At 38.4% G+C, this 19,506-nt stretch overlaps 2 protein-coding genes across 2 annotated transcripts; one reads left to right on the top strand and one right to left on the bottom strand.

Moving 5' to 3' along the window:
- Window positions 1-2,480: 2,480 nt before the first annotated feature.
- Window positions 2,481-7,313, bottom strand: LOC110044505 (myotrophin-like). The gene is made up of 5 exons (XM_020750057.2): window positions 7,148-7,313; window positions 4,552-4,665; window positions 4,118-4,201; window positions 3,502-3,601; window positions 2,481-2,757 (listed from the first exon to the last, which is right to left on the bottom strand). Exons 1-4 carry the CDS (start codon window positions 7,217-7,219, stop codon window positions 3,515-3,517), a joined length of 357 nt encoding a protein of 118 aa, XP_020605716.1. The 5' UTR covers window positions 7,220-7,313; the 3' UTR covers window positions 2,481-2,757; window positions 3,502-3,514.
- Window positions 7,314-7,354: 41 nt separating this feature from the next.
- Window positions 7,355-19,256, top strand: LOC110044520 (NADH-cytochrome b5 reductase 3-like). Its single transcript, XM_089289766.1, has 9 exons — window positions 7,355-7,455; window positions 7,661-7,813; window positions 8,869-8,941; window positions 9,032-9,138; window positions 9,750-9,879; window positions 11,410-11,493; window positions 11,713-11,798; window positions 12,231-12,327; window positions 16,727-19,256. Exons 1-9 carry the CDS (start codon window positions 7,438-7,440, stop codon window positions 16,897-16,899), a joined length of 921 nt encoding a protein of 306 aa, XP_089145892.1. The 5' UTR covers window positions 7,355-7,437; the 3' UTR covers window positions 16,900-19,256.
- The last annotated feature ends 250 nt before the right edge of the window (window positions 19,257-19,506 follow it).

Genomic DNA, 19,506 nt, shown 5'->3' with positions numbered 1-19,506 from the left:
AGAACATGATGGCCGCAATTCATAGTGGTGAAGACTGATACGCGTTATGAGCCACGGAAAAACTTCAAACATTTAGGCTCAGTTTTCAGTGTGTCTTCCATCACGTCCCTCTTGTTGCTGTTCGTGCTGTTTCAAGACTGTAGGCTGTTCTGTTTTAGAGATACGAAGGTTTAAAATTTGCAACTGATCAAATTGATGCTTTAAATTAAAATTCAGCCTAAAACAATAGACCTCAGTACAAGGCTCTGGGGAATAACTACAGAGTTTGTGGGTTTATTCCCCAGAGCCTCGTGCCGAGGCCCTTGTGTTAGGCTGAATTTTAATATATCGAAATTGGTCTACTAATCTCTCTCTTTAAACTCAGTTTCCCAGCCACGCTTGAGAGTGTAATAAAAACTCGCTAAAAAAGCACGATTCTGGACAACTTTGGTTGTGTTTCGTTCAGGACCGAGAGCAGACTGAACTTGTTTTTCTGGCGCGTCTGAGAACATGCCGTGTAATGTGTGAAATCAGACCCTGAAAAAGTAATCAGCACACACTTTATCACTGCGTAAATCTGACGAAACGAAAGATATGCCAAATGCCCTTCAAAATCGTGTAGGAAGCGGCTTTAAAACATGTGTCTTATTAAATTTAAGCAAGATCCGGTGTTAATTTTTACATGTCACCTACAAATCATTCGCTAACAGATAAGGAAGTCAGATCAAAATATGATATACACCAATAACAATCCCTTGTTTGGGAAAATTACTTACAGTACTATGCAAAAAGAAAGTTCAATTCAGCTAAGCTCACCCCCCGAATACGAAATGACCAATGGACCCCTGATCTATTGAGTTTCTGTCTGTTATGTCTAACTCTTTAAACGTTTTTTTTTTTTAATTCAATGAAATTGCTCTTGAATGTGCCACAGGTTAAACACTTTATTTAATTTGACTAATCGACCCCTATTAATCGCTTGGCCCTCGAAACTTTCTTTCGGAGGAACTGTTTTGGCCTTGCTGGAACTCAGCCTCCCATCAAACAAAAAAACAACAACAACAACAACAACAACAACAACAACAACAACAAAAGACACTGGGTTCCATTCCCCCTTGTTCTCACGGCTTTATAGCCTTGCTGCAGATCGGCTTCATCACTGGGGAAGAATCCTTTGTAGGGTTCGTAAAAGAAAACTTGAAGCGAGAACAGGAAACAGGGATGAAAGCCTTACGGTTTTCTGATGAGAACCGGGATAAAGCCTTGTGTTCACAAAAGGAAACTGGTTGCAGGTTCTTGATGTAGGGATGAGCCCCGAACTGAGTCCTATCGTGTGAACACCACTATAGGAACTCATGAGTTCCTCAGTGTTCCCATGCGAGTATGAGGAGGATTTCAGATGCCCCAAGTACTAACACATCGTGGTCTCCTGCGCAGCCATTATTTAAGTCATCACGCAAACAAGGAGTATTGCATGACTTCACATAAAAGGACATCACGTAAGGTTGTTCTGTACTGCTCGCAACTCTCATCTTATGGCATAGCGAAGAATGACTCTTTTTCACACGCTTTGTTTGACCCGACCTCCGAAATCCGTATCTCATTTCGCACCTAAACTTGCCTCAACTCACTGTTCAAGTGTCATTTATATTAATAGGGGACGGGGGTGGGGAGGAACTGTGAGAGTAACATGTGCAGCTCAAGATGAACAAACTACGATGGCCCCAACTATTGCTCGATACCAAACTTCTTGATCCAGATTACATCGCACTGGCAATACAATTACTACACCGTCAGCTTTTTATCATAGAAGGTATAAGATCGTTTTCAAGTGATGTCGGAAAATTTCAGATTTCAAACTTCTGATCCTGTAAAGCTGCTTTTTTAACACATTGACATTTAGAAATTGACATTGATAATTGCTTGGAAAATAATTTGTGTATTGATTTTGTATCATTTTTGGGAAGAGGTTTTCTGAAAAACCGAGACATCCTAGCTCAAGGTATTTTCAAACATAACTTGAAGCAAACTTCTTCATCTTGTAAAAACTTCTTACGTATGCTAAGGTATACACTGTAGTCTGCATACGAGCCGTATGACCCATCAGGCCAGCCTTATCTCCGGCTCAGTAGCATGAAACGACCAGGAGTATTTCTCCTCCTCACTGGATGGGATGCTTGTCCATCACAGGGTTACCCCCAGCATTAAATTCGCCGGTACCCATTTATACACCTGGGTGGAGAGAGGCACTGCGAGAGTAAAGAATCTTCCCCAATAACACAACACAATGTCCCTGCCAGGGCTTGAGCCCGCACCGCTCAATCCGAGGCGAGTGCACTAGCCATGAAGCCCCTGTGCCTTACACATATGCTAAGAAATAAACTAAACATTGCAAAATGAAAACTCATGACAAGAGTAGCAAATATACAGTAGCTACACAGTCAACATGAATATAAACCCACTTACAAACTAGTGACACACATAAAACGAGACACAACTGGTTCAGAAACTTAACAGTTCGCTTCTAGCGTTTAATATCATCCATCAAATTTTATTACGGATTCAAAATTCCTTAGTAGTAAAACACATGAAGTTAAATTCCTAAAACGAATTAAATTTTACATGACACTGTTTCCTTTTTTCCTCTGTTTCTCTTTATCTTTGTACAAAAAGCGCCAATCTATTATCAATGACTAGGGTAACATATAGGATCCCCGTTTTGGCAGCACCAAGGGGAATTATTGACGTCACTACAGATTCTTGTTCCAGTCGTCAATTCTGTTGGAAAAGAAGTAAGAAAAATTCAAGTCTCCATGCAGGAAGTGTCCCCTACTGTCTACATGCACTGATTAAATTAAATCTTATTGCCCCTTTTCCAACATGAAAGCAGCTTCATTTGTTGGCCAACACTTTATTCATGTAAAGGGGGGTGCCCCCTTTACAGAAGGTCAAAACGTTGCATCCTTAAGTAAATGTTTCAAGTGCTTTACCTTTCAATAATCAGTGAGCCTTGGAAACTGAACACACAAAATGAATTGAAATCTGCCAATCGCAACTCTCAGAGGTGACCTTTTGAACCCTTTGAAATTATCACACTGAGTGGTCTGCTCAGGAAGATTGATGGTGGCAAAAAATGCAAGCATTCATCAAGCAGGGTTTGTGTGGTACTGCGAGGTACACAGCAAGGAAGGGCTAATGTTTGAAACATCAGCTGTTTCATTAAATTATCTGAAACACATAATTTCACTGATCTTTATCATTCTGTACTCAGTACAGAATAGTCTGATAGTTCTGTCAAAAGAGCTCATTTTGAGCAGCATTACAAAATTACTTCTACATCAAAGGAAACTGGAAAATAGTAGTTTAGTAAGATAGAGAAACACCAAAGAGATAATAATAAGCCATTAAGGAACAAGGATGGTCAAGTATGTAGAAGATTGAGACAGATTACAAACGACAAACTTGAAACATTTAGGCTAAACTTTTCAAGGTGCTTAAACTGTGACTATCTGCAAGACATACCTTTATGGGTAATCTATTTCAGAAGACTTTTAATATCATCTGTTTCAGCACATTCAAAATAGGAACTACCATCTGGAGCCTTGCCATCTTTCCTTGCACCCTAAAAGAGTTACACATGTGGGCTGACTATCATTATTCTCTGTTTTCATCATTTATCTCATTTTACTCATTTACTTATTCACCTCTTAACTGAAATAAATGGGCGTGGGGGGGGGGGGAGGGGGGAGGGGGGAAAGTGGCTAATTAATGGCATCCTGGAGAAAACTCTGCTGGATTGATGTTGTACTACATAAAAATTTAAGTAAAGCATAGCTACACAAATCATTTGTTATTGGCTGGGACAGTGACTGCACCTCCGTGCATCTCTCCTTCCAAAAAAAGAAAAAGCTGAGATAAGATAAGTAGATGTCATACATCTATAGAATAAGTCCTTTGCACGACCAGTCACATGGTATGGAATTAATTATGCTGGGACGCAGGTTACACAGTGGGATTTCCAAAACATAGGAACTCGTACCAGTCCCGCCCAACTTTCCTTTGTTTTGAAAGTCCCACTGTGCGTCCCAGCATAATTAATTCCGTACCATGTGCCCGGATCGTTCAAAGGGCCTATTACCTTTTGAAGCAACAACTTGACACACTCTGTTTTACTTTCAAAAATGCTTGCCAGTAAAGGAGTTATTCCATATTTGTCAGGACGCTAGATTGATTGAGAGAAAATGTACAATAAAGTTATTAAGTTCAGTAATGGAATGGGGATTTCCAGAGTGCAGATTAATACCATAGAGGTTGGAAACAACCAAGCACACATTATGAACCAGTTCCAACTGTAAAACCAGGTCAGGGCAGCCAACACAGGGCTGTCAATGAGGGCCACAACACATAACAGCTGGTACACGTATGGCTGAGTGTGTTTGATGCACCCTTGATGTTATTGGTGAACTTGCCTGCAGCTGATACAGTTCACCCGATAAGAAACAAGTTTGTTAAGGATATGAAGATCACGAAGGTCATGTGAATGAACTGTACAGTACAGCAAAGGAAACTTACATTGATATCTGCTCCTTTTGAAAGAAGAAACTCAATTACATCCTTTTGTCCATAATCTGCAGCAAAGTGAAGGCCATTTCTTCCACCAAGCAGCTCTGCATTTATATCAAAACCCTAAAAAGCAAGGATAACGTGTATAATCACAACACAATCAAGAGTGAAGGTTATTTGCAAAGAGAATCAACTTAGAGAATTTTACTTTAAGCTAATCCATCGCATTGTTGCTAAGAAGAAAGAACTTACTCTCTATGGAATTAAAGACAACAATATATGTTTCTATTATGGTGAGCCTGACTCAGTTCTTCATACATTTCTTTTTGTAATTGGTTGTTGAACTAGTTTAATGAGATGCATAATACCTCTATATCCCCGGCAAACTACAAATAATTATTTGGTATGCCGTGTGGGAAGGATAATAACAATCTTAGGAAACTGAATTTCTGTTTATTATTTGTTAACTATTATCTACATTATCACAAGGTAAATGAAAGGAATCTTGACTGGGTTGAATTTGCTACAAAAGTAAATTACAAGTTAAGAATAGAAAATCAAGCTTCTGGTTCTCTTTTATGATGCTTCTTTGCATTTTCTGTCGTGTTAATGCTTTTAAAAGGTATTAGAAAAGTGTGTTATATCTCTAGATTAATTGCTGCTATAGATTAATTAAGGATATGCAATTTAGAAATTTGTCGTAATTTTGCTGTTACATACGTAATGTTCCTCTAAAAATTGTTCAAAATCGATTCTCTATAGTAAGTAGGGTAAAGAGGCTGTCTTGTACTGTAAGTAGTGTTAATAGCTCTGCTGTATTGTAAGTAGTGTATATACCCTTTATTGTACTGTTTTAGTGTAAAGTAACAGCAACAGTATTGTAAAGTATAAGCAAACATAATAAAATAACTTTATTATGAAAAAAAAAAAAAAAAAAAAAAAAAAAAAAAAAACCACAATCAACCTTGAATTAAAACTTTTTGTCTTCCTTTATCTCCTTTTTTTTCTCTCTTTAATGCTTTATTTTTTAAGCACAATTGTAAATTATTTCATTAATGCTATTTATCATCATCTATATGTAAGGTAAGGTAAAGTCTGCATACAAGCCAAGTGACTCATCAGGCCGAAGCTCATTCTGGTTTCAGTAGCATGAAGCAACCAGGAGTGTTTCTACTCTCCCCTGGATGGGATACTAGTCCATCGCAGGGTTACCCCCCAGTGTTATATTTGCTGGCACCCATTTGTACACCTGGGTGGAGAGAGGCACTGTGAGAGTAAAGTGTCTTGCCCAAGAACACAACACAATGTCCCTGGCCAGAGCCCCGCCTGCTTGCCCCGGAGTCAAGCACACTGACAATGAGGCCACCACGCCTCCCTTCTATGTGTAATTTGTATATGTTAAAGTACATTCTATTTTTTTCTGACACCTCTGTAAAATAAATGTTTGTGAGAGTTTAAATCAAAATTGAATTGAGTTGAATTGTATACATACACATTTTCTGTATATCCACAGAGTTTAAGACTGAAACATAACTGGGTTTTACTATATATGAGTCTAAGTAGGAGAGTGAAAGGTTGGCATATCTGGGTAGGACACAAAATGTTCAAGATAATTTAGGAAAAAAGTCAGTTCAGATGTTAAAATTTGAAAACCCTTTCATCTCCAAATTTCCAAGGACCTTCCTTGATAGGTATCATGTGAAAATTTCCTGGAACTGCACTCTGCTGTGTTCTTCCAAGATGTCATTCCAAGAAGAATTAAGTGAAGTTTTTTTTGATCTTTATAATTTCCAGCTAAATTCATCATACAATAGCAACACAAATTAATCTTAATACGTATTCTTACTGCATTGAGATCATGATAATTGAAGACAATACTGAAAATTTTACACCAAGTGAACCATAACCAGACTAGAGTTCTTTTATAGCTTACTTTATTCTATTCTTGGAAAGGTCAGATATTAGGTTTCTTGACTGCGCGACTATCTTACGTGGAAAAGTAAAACATTACAGCTTATAGCTGTACTACGAAAAAAATTCCAATTCAAGAAAATTAGCTTAAAAAACAACATATGATCAGCGACTTGAAAATAAACGAGATGTAAGCTGAAACATTGCAAAACTGAAACTCAGATCGGAAGAAGGCACTCAGAAAAGTTATCCTACAATCGTGACTATTAAATTATGAGCCAGCTGCAATGTAATGTCTGCATTGAATCAATTGTTTGCCTTACGACAAACTGAAACTTACTGCCATAATTTTTCAACAAGTTGTACGAAATACGAGACGAACAACACGGCAAAAAGCTTAAAGTTTTAATCTAGCAAGGAACCTAACCTGCGCATGCCAAAAAAGGAAAGTAAGTCACCACTTGATTTCTTTGGCTTGTTTTGCGCTTGCACGGCTTGGATCGAAGGAATAATCGGAGATGACAATCTTTCGATCTTTTAGAAGCTCATTTTTGCGTCCTATACTTTTATTCTCAAACTAAGAACTTACCAACGAACTATTTTCGTGCGAGACCACACGCACTTGGACAGCAGACACACACACCCCATAACAAAGTACTAAGCTTATTCTATAAAGACAACACAAAATCCTCACCGGTTTTCCAACGATAGCTTTGACTTGATCCAGATCTCCATTCTTGCAGGCCCACACTAATTCCTCTCTCATAATGGACGAGAAACGTGAGAAAGTCCTTCTAAATAACACTTATCTTTTCTCGCAGCTAATCTTTGTGTCCGAGCGCCGAATGAGGCTGGCTACCCATAAGCCTTTGCCACTCATCAAAGAGACAATTCCCGGGTTCTTATAAAAAGTACTCTTCTTTGCAAACTGAGGTGTGTGTCTGTAAAGGGTGCAAAGATTGCCTTTTACGTAACTTTCAAATCATGGACGACCCATTTACGGTAAGGAGTGTCGCTAAAAGAACCTAGGATAGTCTATTCTTCTATCTTTTTCAAGAAGGGCTGCTTTTATTTAACAACATATTTCTTTGGCTCTGTTTCTACAATAATTAAGCTTAAAGCTCTCAATTGAAACTAATTTTTCCAGTAGAAATCATAGCATTTGATGCAGGTCATGGCCTGTTTTCTGTTCATATTTTATATCTAGAAACCTGTGTTTGTTGCTCTTGGTGTCGTCATTGTTACTGTAGGATTTGGCTTGGTAACGTATTTTCTCAAATCGCAAGCAAAAGGCAGCAAAAAGAGGCCAGTTGCATTAGATCCTCAGAAAAAGATTCCATTCAAACTCATTGACAAAAAGGTTAGTACACTGTGGTCTCCTGGATTATCTCGGAGTATCCTGGTTGCAGAAAGAATCTCCCGGTCTCCCGTAAGGGGCACCAAATCTCCCGCATATGAAATAGGGCGCTTAAAGTACACCCTTACATGTGTTTTGGCCCATTTTGGAGGGAACGTTTTGGATATTTGATGTGTTTTTGTCTTTGAATCGGCAAGACTCTATTTTTCAAAACTTTTTGAGGTGAGGAAGAGGTAAAATTTGCAATCTCTTACATTTCAATTTTTATAGGTTGGTGTACCTGTGTGAATAAGCTTGTTTAGTTATACAATCCAGGTGAAACAGGGACATGGAAGTGGAATCCTGGGGGGAAGGGTGTGGAGCATTTATAGGGGGTGGGAAGTCTATATGGAGAGCGAAGTGTTTAGAGGGGGTGGGAAGTCTATAAGGGGGATGGAAAGATAGAATGCAAGTTAGATTCCCAAGGTGTGGGATCACCTGTGAGATACTAAGCGAACACAATGCAATATTTTGCTATAAAAAAGGCACAGACAGTTGGGAAATTAGAGTAGTGAATGTCGATGAGGAAGTACATTATTGTTAGACTCTTAATTTAGACAGTCCAGCTTTAGTCATGACCAGTGTCCCTGTGTTGTGTTTTGTGGGGTGTGTTGGAAGACAGGAGGTTCAGAAATTAAATCTCCTTGCTTTAAATTGTGCTCTTCTCTTTCTTTTCCATCTGTTTCCTCCTGATTAATCATTCTCTTTTCTGCTCTTGATAAAGACATTATTTTATCTCAGTGCTCCCCTGCTCTCTTCCTCATCCAGGTGAATAAATATGACAACTGGCATTTTGATAGGGGGCACTGACAAAAGGCGAGAGGGTAGCATCCAATCTGGGGGGTGAAGAGAGGGGGGAGGGAGTGATTCTCACAGCATGTTATATTTTTTATGTGACGGAAAGCCAGTGCCTCTATCCTGCACGTGTGTGTGTGTGTAAAAAACTGATTACAATTTGATTACAACAATCATTATAATTAGGTGGAATTGTAAAACATAAATGTCTTATATAACTCTAGATTGTAAGCCATGATACAAGGAGGTTCCGATTTGAACTGCAATCACCAGAGCACATACTTGGACTCCCTGTGGGTATGTGTTGAGTACAAGTATTTTAATTTTTAATTATTGATAATCATTTAACCTTCTCTGAGGTGATAATAGATTATTCAACTTTTAAAGGAAACCACATGTACCTCAGTGCCAAAATTGATGGCAGTCTTGTGATCAGGCCGTACACACCGGTAACATCTGATGATGAGGTTGGATATTTTGAGCTAGTAATTAAGGTCAGTAACATATGTGGGATATGTCTTTGTCCTTTAGACATTCTTGTGACCGCTATTCTTATTTTCATACTTCATTGCTGGAAATAAATTGTGATTGGATATCATGACTAATTACCAAAATGACTTATTATCCATTTGTCATGAAGAACTTATTTCGAAGACCATGCTTGCTTTGAAATATGTCAAAAATTAAACAAATCACACAGATATGTGGTTCCCTCTGGGAATTCCAGTTTTGGTTCATACTCTACTTTAAAAAAATTGACTTTTGAGACTACCCTTGCTCCTGGAATTTCCAATAGCTGTGCTTGGGGTGGTTATGTATATTTTCTGGGACCACACATTTTTATGTCAAACAATAATAATTATTGTGTTTGCAATTTTTTTTATTCAGATGTAAACTATACGCAAATGACAAAGCTACTCCCAGATTTTTGTAGTGAAATTTAAAGGGGCTTACATTTGGAGCTCTGTTCTGAGCTGATAGACTTTTTTGGGGGCCGTTTTTAACCAAATTGGACATTTTTGGGTCTAACAATTTTGCCTCATTTGCACTGCCCCAGCTTTCATCGAGACACATCAAACTGAACATTCTAAACCATTTGTTCTAGGTTTACTTTAAGAATGTACACCCTAAGTATCCTGGTGGTGGCAAAATGTCTCAGTACCTGGATACTCTAAGCATAGGCGACACTGTTGATATCAGGGGACCCTCTGGAAAGCTGACTTACTTGGGAAGGGGTAAGTTTTTCTCTTGGTTCTTGTTTGCTATTTTTGTGGAGAAAATGATCTTACATCAATGGCATGTAATGTTCAACAGTTTCCAGACTTAAGTACAGGGCTCGAAATTAACACTTGCAAATTTACAAAATGCGAGTCATTTTGACAATCTGCAAGTGAGAAAAATATCCACTAGCAAACGTTTGCGAGTTTAGAATCATACATGTCTCCCAAACATTTGGAAAAAGCTATTTGAACGTAAGAAGGAATGTACGGACGACTTCTGAGACAAATAAAACAGTGGACCCTGAGCTGAGAAGAGCACCTTATTTTGTTAGCCACTGGCCAGCAGTATTACACTGAGGCTCTGTGCCACACCTGCACATTAACATGTTGTTGTTGTTCCTCGTGGTTTTGGAGCTATCGTTTCAATTACATATGTCAAAATTAACTTCTTTCTTCGAGAGGCCCTTGGGGCTCTCGACCTCTAACACGAGCGAAGACCTCAAGCCACCAAAGAGCAAGAGTTTGAAGTTGGGATCAAATAGAGATAGCATAGCAAATGCTTCTTGTGAACGAGGATTTTCCACAATGAAGAGAGTGAAGTCAGACTGGCATTGTGCTTTGGGTACTAATACCATGGACATGCTGATGAGAGTGAAAGTTGAGGGCCCAAGAAAACAGGCTGATTATCGCCCCAGAGCTGCAGTAGATAGGTGTGGTGGTTGTCAGGACAACGACAAAGGAGACCAAATATTTAATACCTATTTTTTTAACTCTTCAGCTCATTAATAGGCTGTGCAAAATAACAATTCTAATCTTTATGTCAGATATGGTCCATGACATTTCAAAGGGAAAGAATTTGCTGGTGGAAAAAAAATCTTACTAGCAAAACTTTGCAAGTCAACCAAAAAGTTAACTTCGAGCCCTGAAGTATAGTTGAATGTTTTGTAGGCGGATACCCTTTGGACTTGAATATCTATCTTATTTAGAGACATATTGTAGCCCATTAACATTGTTATTTTTAAATGTAACATAAGATATGTAATTTTATCCTTTGAACAATAAAGACTATTTATTTATTTATTTATTTATTTAGTTTGCTTAGGACAGGTGTTAAGCTATGGGAGATTGAAAATGTAGTGTTTGTATGTGGGTAGTGGGAGTTGTGGTGGCCTCATGGTTAGTGCGCTCGTTTCTTGATCGAGCAGTCCAGGTTCAAGCCCTGGCCAGCGACATTGTGTTGATTGGCCAGTTGGCTTATATGCAGATTTTACCAGTTTCACCTTGTATGTGGGTGGAACCTTGACTAAGTGTCTTCAAAGTTTGTCTTCAAGAAGTGTTTATTAGACATGTAAGTTCAACTGTAGTTTAAAATTGTCATGAACTGTCACATTTCTGTCTTGGAGTCACAGTCTTTGATTTTCAATAAAGGGCCGTGGTGTTTCAGCAGGTCTCGGCTTTACCATTTGTTACCCTCACTTGCGCCTTTGAAACAAACTGATGCCCAATAATATTGGCTGTAAATTGATAATGTTTCTCTCTCTGCAGGAAAATTTGGAATCAAGGAGAATGCAAAGGAACCTGTACAGTTCAGAACAGCTAAGAATGTTGGCTTGATTGCGGGAGGAACTGGTAAGGAAGTAATGACAGTATCACATCTTTATTTATAAAGGCAGGATACGAGTGTGTGCAAAAATCAAATGCACAAGAGGATGTGGCATGGTGACTGTTCAAAAATGTAAGGGACTACAGTCTTGCGGTGCGTATTTATTAAACGCTCAATAACCAATTATCATGTGATTTTGATTAGAATAAATTTCTAATCAGTTTTCATTTTTCCTTGTTTTACAGGCATAACTCCTATGTTACAGATCATCAGTGCTGTGATTAAAGATAGTGAGGATAAAACCAACATAACTCTTCTGTTTGCTAATCAGGTAAAGTCTTTTTGCATGAAAAAAAGTGGGCATAGAGTTGAAACTGTCAAGCTCTAGGGGTCTGACCACAAGGTGTCTACATTTTGAGTCATAAAATTGGAGAACAGGCTTCAGCCATGCTCATATGTTTCCATAACCAAGAGCACTTGGTTCTGTGAGATATTCTGTAGTCAAATTATGACCATGATGAACCAACAGCAATTCTTTCCTCTGAATCTGAGTTGCCTTGTACACCGTGAACATAATTAGATCTAATTAATGTAGGAGCACACTAGGGTTGTACGGAATCTCTCTTCACAGTGGAGTCAGGCATGCTAAACTTCAGGCCATTGTGTGCTCCACATAACTTTGCTTTATCATTAGTTAACTTCAGCCTGGTGATCTTAATGGAAATATCTTGTGAATCAAATATGGCATTTTCTTGGGTTGTAGACAGAAAAAGACATCTTGGTACGACCTGAATTAGAAGAGCTGGCTAAGGAATGTGAGAATTTTAAGCTTTGGTACACGCTTGACAGGCCACCTGAAGGTATGGAGACATTTTATACCATGTTCATGTTTTTGTTTTTGGTACCATTTCTTGTTGTCCTCTGCATAGTCTGTGTCGGACTCTGGGAGGGTTACTGTGACACAGGCTACCCCTCCAATGTTATTTGTTGTACTTCTGTTGTGGAAACCTGGAAACCTGCAAAACTCCTTCCAGTTTGTTTGTCTCTTTAGTTGTTAATCTAAATCGTAATCTAAATCTTTGCTGTGTGAGAAACTCCCCAAGTGGGATATATGTGCAGAGTGACACGGTTATGGCAAGCCGTTTGTAGCAAAATTCAATCCTTGCAATATATGTTTAATCCTTTAAATAACGGTTTTATTTAAAGATAGAAAAAGGCATTCAATCCAATGATAAATAAAAATTTTGGTTCAATTCAATCTTTTAATTTTCATGATTCAATCCAATACCTGGAATATTGATTCAATCCAATACCTAAAATATTGATTCAATCCAATACCTCAAATATTGATTCAATCTAATACCTGGAATATTGATGCAATCCAATACCTGGAATATTGATTCAATCCAATACCTAAAATATTGATTCAATCCAATACCTCAAATATTGATTCAATCCAATACCTGGAATATTGATGCAATCCAATACCTGGAATATTGATTCAATCCAATACCTCAAATATTGATTCAATCCAATACCTCAAATATTGATGCAATCCAATACCTGGAATATTGATGCAATCCAATACCTGGAATATTGATTCAATCCAATACCTCAAATATTGATGCAATCTTCCTGGGCCGAGCGCGGCCAACAGGAACGAGAGTAACTGAACACTAGAGAGCACTGAAAACATGGCGGGCGATGAAGAACTAGATTTAGAAGTTGAGTTTCCTAAGTTTCTTGCAGACATCTTGGATAAAACGGAATTAATTTTTGAGAAGTTTGACTCAGAAGTTACAGAAGCGCGCGCCGAAGTTCTTGATCAAACCATTAGTCTGCTTTGGTAAATGAGACATTGCTACAACCGAGACACAAGGGACACGGAAAATTTAGATTCCATTGCTGCCGCTTTTGTAGATGTGCTCAGTGTGTTGCGTCGCAGAGCTATTACTCCGTATTACTCCGTGCTACTGCGGATTCCATTACGATAGAAAGCGAAAAAGGAGGAAATCATCAAAGACCATTTCTTAAAATTCCTGTCGAGGTGCTCGAGGAACTTTGAGGACTAGGATTCATCTGGACAACGATAACAAAGATGATTGGAGTTTCGAGATGGACAATTCACAGAAGATTGACAGAGTATGGCTTAGAAGATATGAGGGGTTTCGACAGCTTACCTGATAAGGAACCGAAATCATTCAAGAGTATGGATATAATTTCATTGCAGGTTTCTTTAAGTCCATTGGGTTACGGGTTCAACGGAGAAGAATAAGAGAAAGGTTAGCAAAATTAGATCCCCAAAATACTGTCTTGAGATGGGGCGCGTAAATTCGCTTTGGCATCTGAATGGACATCACTCTCTGATCCGATGGAAAATACTAATTCACGGCTGTATAGACGGATTTTCTCGGAGAATAACGTTTTTGAAATGTACTGCCAACAATAAAGCAGAAACAGTTCTTGATGCCGTTAAGAGAGACGGAGAATTTTGGCCTTCGAGAGTACGAGTAGATCATGGTGTTGAAAACGTTGGTGTGTGCGGTACAATAGAGCAGGTTAGAAGAGAGGAGAGGGGAAGCTTCACTGCAGGGCCATCAACACAACCAACGAATTGAAAGATTGTGGAGGGATGTTTCCGTTGTGCTTTCCACTTGTACTTTTACACTTTTTGTAGTATGGAATTGTCAGGCATCCTGGACACTGATAATTCAGTGCATCTTTCTACCTTACACTTAGTTTTTCAACCAAGGATAAACCTTGCTCTTTGCCAGTTCACTGAAGTTTTTAACCACCAAAATGTAAGAACAGAAAAAAAACTAGTTGTCGTACCAAATGTGGCTTAATCATATGATGCAGCCTGAAAACCCCCTTTCAAATGGAAAGTCATATGATTTTGAATACTATGGTGATGATCCTGATGGTCCAACTCCATTGGACAGTGATAACAATGTTGTAGTTGAAGAAATTGACCTGGGTCAACATGATTCAGTGTAGTCATTTGTATTGGAAAGGCTAGATCCCTTAAGATAATCAAGTCAAATGGGAGTAGACATCTTCCAAGAGGCTCTAGAACTAGTGACAGTTAAACTTGGGCAACTGACAATTGTATAATACTACATGTGTGTGGGCTGGGTAAAGGAGATTATGGCCCTTAAAGTATTTTTGCAACTCAATTCACAACAGAAAACCTCACCCTGTATCAAGTAAATTATTTTCTCATCTTCCTTTTCATTGATATACAAAACTCAGAAACTGCTTGAATTACAGAATGCCTAACTTCTAGCAACACAACTAAGCTGAAGAGAAATCAAGGCATTTGATAACTGCCATGTGCACTACTCTGCCTTGTAGATTTTTCAGGTGCTTAGCAAAATAGATGTTAAAATGTTGCAAGGTTAATTTGTTATCTTATTTTCAAAAGAACCCAGGACACAAGACTAACTTCTTGGTGTACTGGCGTAATGGCTACTAACAGGACTCATGTCACTAGCCAAAACTAACTTTGCACCAGCCAGCCTTTTTCATACACAGCTTCACTGACTTTTGTGGTCAATCTTGGACATTTCTTGTTGCTTCTAAAATGTTAATAATAATCACTAAGAAAAGTTCACTCCCACAAACACGATTCCTGCTTTTCTTGAATATGCTTATGTTCAATCTCTGATGTACTTTTATCAGTGTTGCCATTTTCTTTTATCTCCCTATTTATCATATGCTTATTAAGGCAATTATTTCCATGAAATCCACTCATAGTTTCTATTCTCTTCAGTTTTACTTTGTCAGGATAATTCTCAATTTTGTTTTCATCCAGTAGACCAGTACTCCATTCCATCATGATCGTCACAATGGCTAGTGAAAGTTCAAAATCTACTATTCAAAACTGAAATGTGTGGCTAGTTAGCAGTAGTGTTAGCCTCGAGCCCTGGGTACCCGATAATATTCACAACAAATTGGTGCAATGTTTGTCATAGAATATCGTGAAAAATATCGTTTTTAGGAAAGAAGTACCACAGGTGGGTTAAATAATGCAAAACATGAGACAACAACATTGAAAAACTTAAAACACATCCCAATGTTCAATGATTGCTGTCTTGTAAAATGTAAAGGTTCTTATTTCAAAAATAACATAAAGCCAGGTTTACACAAGCAGTTTTTGTGAGAAAAATGTTTGACCGTGTACATAGCAAAGCAAAAATTTTGTTTACAGTTCAACGTTTAGTGTGCCAGTAATGATTGGACAGCAGAAATATGTACAATACCAGAGACCAATGTGGTAGCACAATTTGCCACAGTTTATGTTATTTGCCACAAAAAGCTAGCACACACAGCTTTTAATAAACAAATATGTTTGTCACATAAAAATTGGTTAACTTACATCTACAAAAGCGACAGTAATGGAATCTAAATTTTCCGTGTCCCTTGTGTCTCGGTTGTAGCAATGCCTCATTTACCTAAGCAGACTAATGGTTTGATCAAGAACTTCGGCGTGCGCTTCTGCAACTTCTGAGTCAAAATTCTCAAAAATTATTTCCGTTTTATCCAAGACGTCTGCAAGAAACTTAGGAAACTCGACTTCTAAATCTAGTTCTCCTTCGCCCGCCATGTTTTCAGTGCTCTCTAGTGCTCGGTTACTCTCGTTCCTGTTGGCCGCGCTCGGCCCAGGAAGATTGCATCAATATTCGAGGTATTGGATTGAATCATTATTCGACGTATTGAATTGAATCAATATTCGAGGTATTGGATTGCATCAATATTCGAGGTATTGGATTGAATCACTATTCGAGGAATTGGATTGAATCAATATTTCAGGTATTGGATTGAATCAATATTCCAGGTATTGGATTGAATCAATATTTCAGGTATTGGATTGAATCAATATTCCAGGTATTGGATTGAATCATGAAAATTAAGAGATTGAATTGAACCAAAAATTTTATTTGCCATTGGATTGAATGCCTTTTTATGTGTTTAAATAAAACCATTATTTAAAGGATTAAACATATATTGCAAGGATTGAATTTTGCTACAAACGGCTTGCCATACACGGTCAGCAGTTACTGTTTAAATGGTAGCCTCTCGACTCGACATTCAGTAGGGGAGGGGGGAGGACAAGTTAATAAGTGGTTCCCTATGGAGTGTTCTTTTTTTCCTCAACTTTTAGAATTACAAGTGTACAACGACTGTTATGAGCCATTCAAAACCACATCTGTCATGCCATTATGTTCTGTAACGTGTTCTTTGTTTTTCAATTCCTAGGCTGGCCTTATAGCTCTGGATTTATTAATGAGGTCATGCTCAAGGAACACATGCCATCCCCCGGACCTGACACCCAGATACTGATGTGTGGACCCCCTCCTATGATCAACTATGCTTGTATTCCTAACTTAGAGAAACTCGGTTATACCCCTGACATGTACTTCCCATTTTAAAGCCAGGCGATATGACAAGAATGTCAGTATCGTGATTGTTTTATAAGTAACCTAGTACAAAAATAGTTTTCTATCTACCAGGTGTTAGCCATATATTTAAAACTATAGCGAGAGCAATTGTTAAGTCGGTCCCCCGTTCATCTTAGCCTCTTTGGGTTATTTGTTCCTGGACATGACTACAGGGTCAAGAGTGGGGAATTTTTGGAAACCATGAAGGCAATATTTAGCTCTTATTAACCGAGCAGGAGGTCTGTATGGGAGAATCTTGACCGAGGTCGTGAGTACAGACCGAACGCAGTGAGGTCTGTACACACGACCGAGGTCAAGATTCTCCCATACAGACCAACTTAGCTTGGTTAATAAGATGTTTATTATATGGCAAAGAAGAAAACTTTAATTCGTTTACTGTAACTGGTTTGTACTAGCTGACATTTTGTTTGCGAACAGCGATGAGCTTAACTTAAACCTGCCGAAATTTGCTCGTCCTCTCTACTTTTTTTGGTCATCAGGCTTTTTGGCACTTCCATAAATGATTGAGAAGAAAATAAAAGAAAATGGTGAACATTTTTGTATCTTAGTTTGCTACTTTTTCAACGCAAAATGAAACCGGTCTAGATGCCGGTCTAGATGGGAAAATCTAGACCGCGGTCAATATCGATTTCAGCCAATCAAATTCGCGAATTCGGTAGTTCCCAGTCCTTGTGAGACACAGCCATATAATAATCTCCTTTACTGTTGCCGACATGGTATCCTAAGGAGGCTAAGGTTTTGTCATTTAGATCCATGGAAGCTATTTCTTCGCTAACGTTAATTAAGTTTCATGTCGAGTATTTGGCAAAATGTAGAGGCAGCATCCACACTAGGCCGGAGAAATTTGAAAACGCAACGTTATTTCTACGGTTAGGCCTACCGTTCACACTAATCCGTCACGAAAACGGAGCTTTTCGAACGGAACGCTCTTCCAACCGAAGGGATTTGAAAACGCCGGGTTTTCGTTTTTGCGTGGACGGAAACCTTTTGAAAACGGGGCTTTTCGAAAACGATGGCGTCACGATAATCACGTGATTTTCTTCTCCAAGTTTTCCTCAAACACAAATCCAAAATGACCGGTGGTTGTTCCGTTTTTAAATTCCTCCGGCCTAGTGTGGACGGAAAACAGAGTGAAACGTTTTCAGAGTGAAACCTCCGTTTTCAAATTCCGCCGATGTAGTGTGGACGGGGCCTCAATGAAATAGGTTTAACTCAGCCGTGACACAGTCCTTTTAATGAGCAGTACAATGGCTCCGTCTGCATGTGCATTGTAAATCTTGGTACATTTCTTTGTGATTCTTTGTAAAACCACAACGTCAAGTCACCAATTCTGCCTGTCCAAGAACGTGAACTATCACAGGAAATTTTTCACGTTGCTATTTGAAATGTACTTTCATTTGGAGAATATAGGCTGAAACCGATAGATACACTGAATAGATGTTGATAATTACAAGATTACGAAGTGAAATACACGTTGTGTTTTTAAAACGACGTTGCTCTCAGCGACGTCGTCGTGAGGCTAAATGTCCGTAATGCGATTCCATGATGCTGCGTCAGCTTTTGCTGATAATCAATACGTCTGTTCACTGACAGTGTTGCACCTCTTTAAAACTGCTATTTTGATTCGTTCTTATTAATCTACACCTTTTTTTTTCACTTAGGGCTAGGGCCATTTTTTTGTGTTGTTTACCTGTTGTTTCGTCTTTTAAAGAACCTTGTTACAGTGTAACGGTGCAGGTCGCTCTAATAACTTAGCACAGGCTTTCTTTGTTTTCACATTCTACCACGCTCTTCATTCACCCCGCCTGTTGTTAAAACATTTTGTGAGTGGACAGGCGCTGAGAAGAAATAAACTCACCAACTCGGGGACTGTCTTTAAGTAACATTAAAATCCTCAAACTCAGTGACAGTAATTAGAAATTAAAATTACTGATATAAATTAAGGACAAATATTAACTAAAAACTGAAGAATTCTGATAGTCTCAGAGCAAGTGTTATATACGATGTATATATTGTGAAGAAGACATTGTGTAAATGGGTTTTGTTCGTTAGTGTTGCTGTTTGTTTTTTGCAATTTCTAATATACCTGTTTTAGGCAAAAAGGTTTCAGTTGGTGTACTAAGGAAGAAATGGGATTTCATTTTTAGATTACAGCATAACATAGTTTTCTAGTTCTTAGGCCTCGCCGCGGTCAGTCGGTTTCGTTCGTCTCGGTTAGGTTACGGAAGTGAAGTGACTATGATGGCCTGGTAGAGAGCTGTAGTTAGGTAATTAGGAAGTATAGATAACCAAATTGAAAGAAGTCAATAAAGACTGAACTAAACAAGGTTCTCCGTGAACATCATGGAAGTAATTAGTCTAGTCGTGTGATTATTGAGTCCCCAGTGAATTTCGAATCAGATGATCGATAATAGGTAGTTTATCTGATTATTAGAATGTTTGAGTTTTGAAATAAGTGTCTTACAATATGGACTGAACCATCAATTAACAAGTTTATTAAAAACTGGATCAAAGGATAATGAAATTCGAGGTTCCATCATGGTACAGTGAAACCTCGTTAAATAGAGGTTCGTTAAA

This window comes from Orbicella faveolata, unplaced genomic scaffold (assembly GCF_042242905.1).
Source record: "Orbicella faveolata isolate gen_17 unplaced genomic scaffold, um_ofav_v1 contig_2, whole genome shotgun sequence".
In the NCBI taxonomy this organism is placed as follows: Eukaryota; Metazoa; Cnidaria; class Anthozoa; order Scleractinia; family Merulinidae; genus Orbicella; species Orbicella faveolata.
The sequence above is the reverse complement of the archived record's forward strand: the minus strand, read 5'-3'. Positions and strand labels throughout refer to the sequence as shown.

Bases quoted from the DNA above. Each gene is read 5' to 3' on its own strand.
- LOC110044505 (XM_020750057.2), bottom strand. From the start codon at position 7,219: ATGAGAGAGGAATTAGTGTGGGCCTGCAAGAATGGAGATCTGGATCAA. The intron at 4,202-4,551 runs GTAAGTTTCCTT...CAATCAATCTAG, and splicing joins CAAAAGGAGCAGATATCAAT to CGTCCTGACAAATATGGAAT. The intron at 3,602-4,117 runs GTAATAGGCCCT...TAACTCTTTTAG, and splicing joins TCAAGTTGTTGCTTCAAAAG to GGTGCAAGGAAAGATGGCAA.
- LOC110044520 (XM_089289766.1), top strand. The intron at 11,494-11,712 runs GTAAGGAAGTAA...CTTGTTTTACAG, and splicing joins CTTGATTGCGGGAGGAACTG to GCATAACTCCTATGTTACAG. The intron at 12,328-16,726 runs GTATGGAGACAT...TTCAATTCCTAG, and splicing joins GCTTGACAGGCCACCTGAAG to GCTGGCCTTATAGCTCTGGA.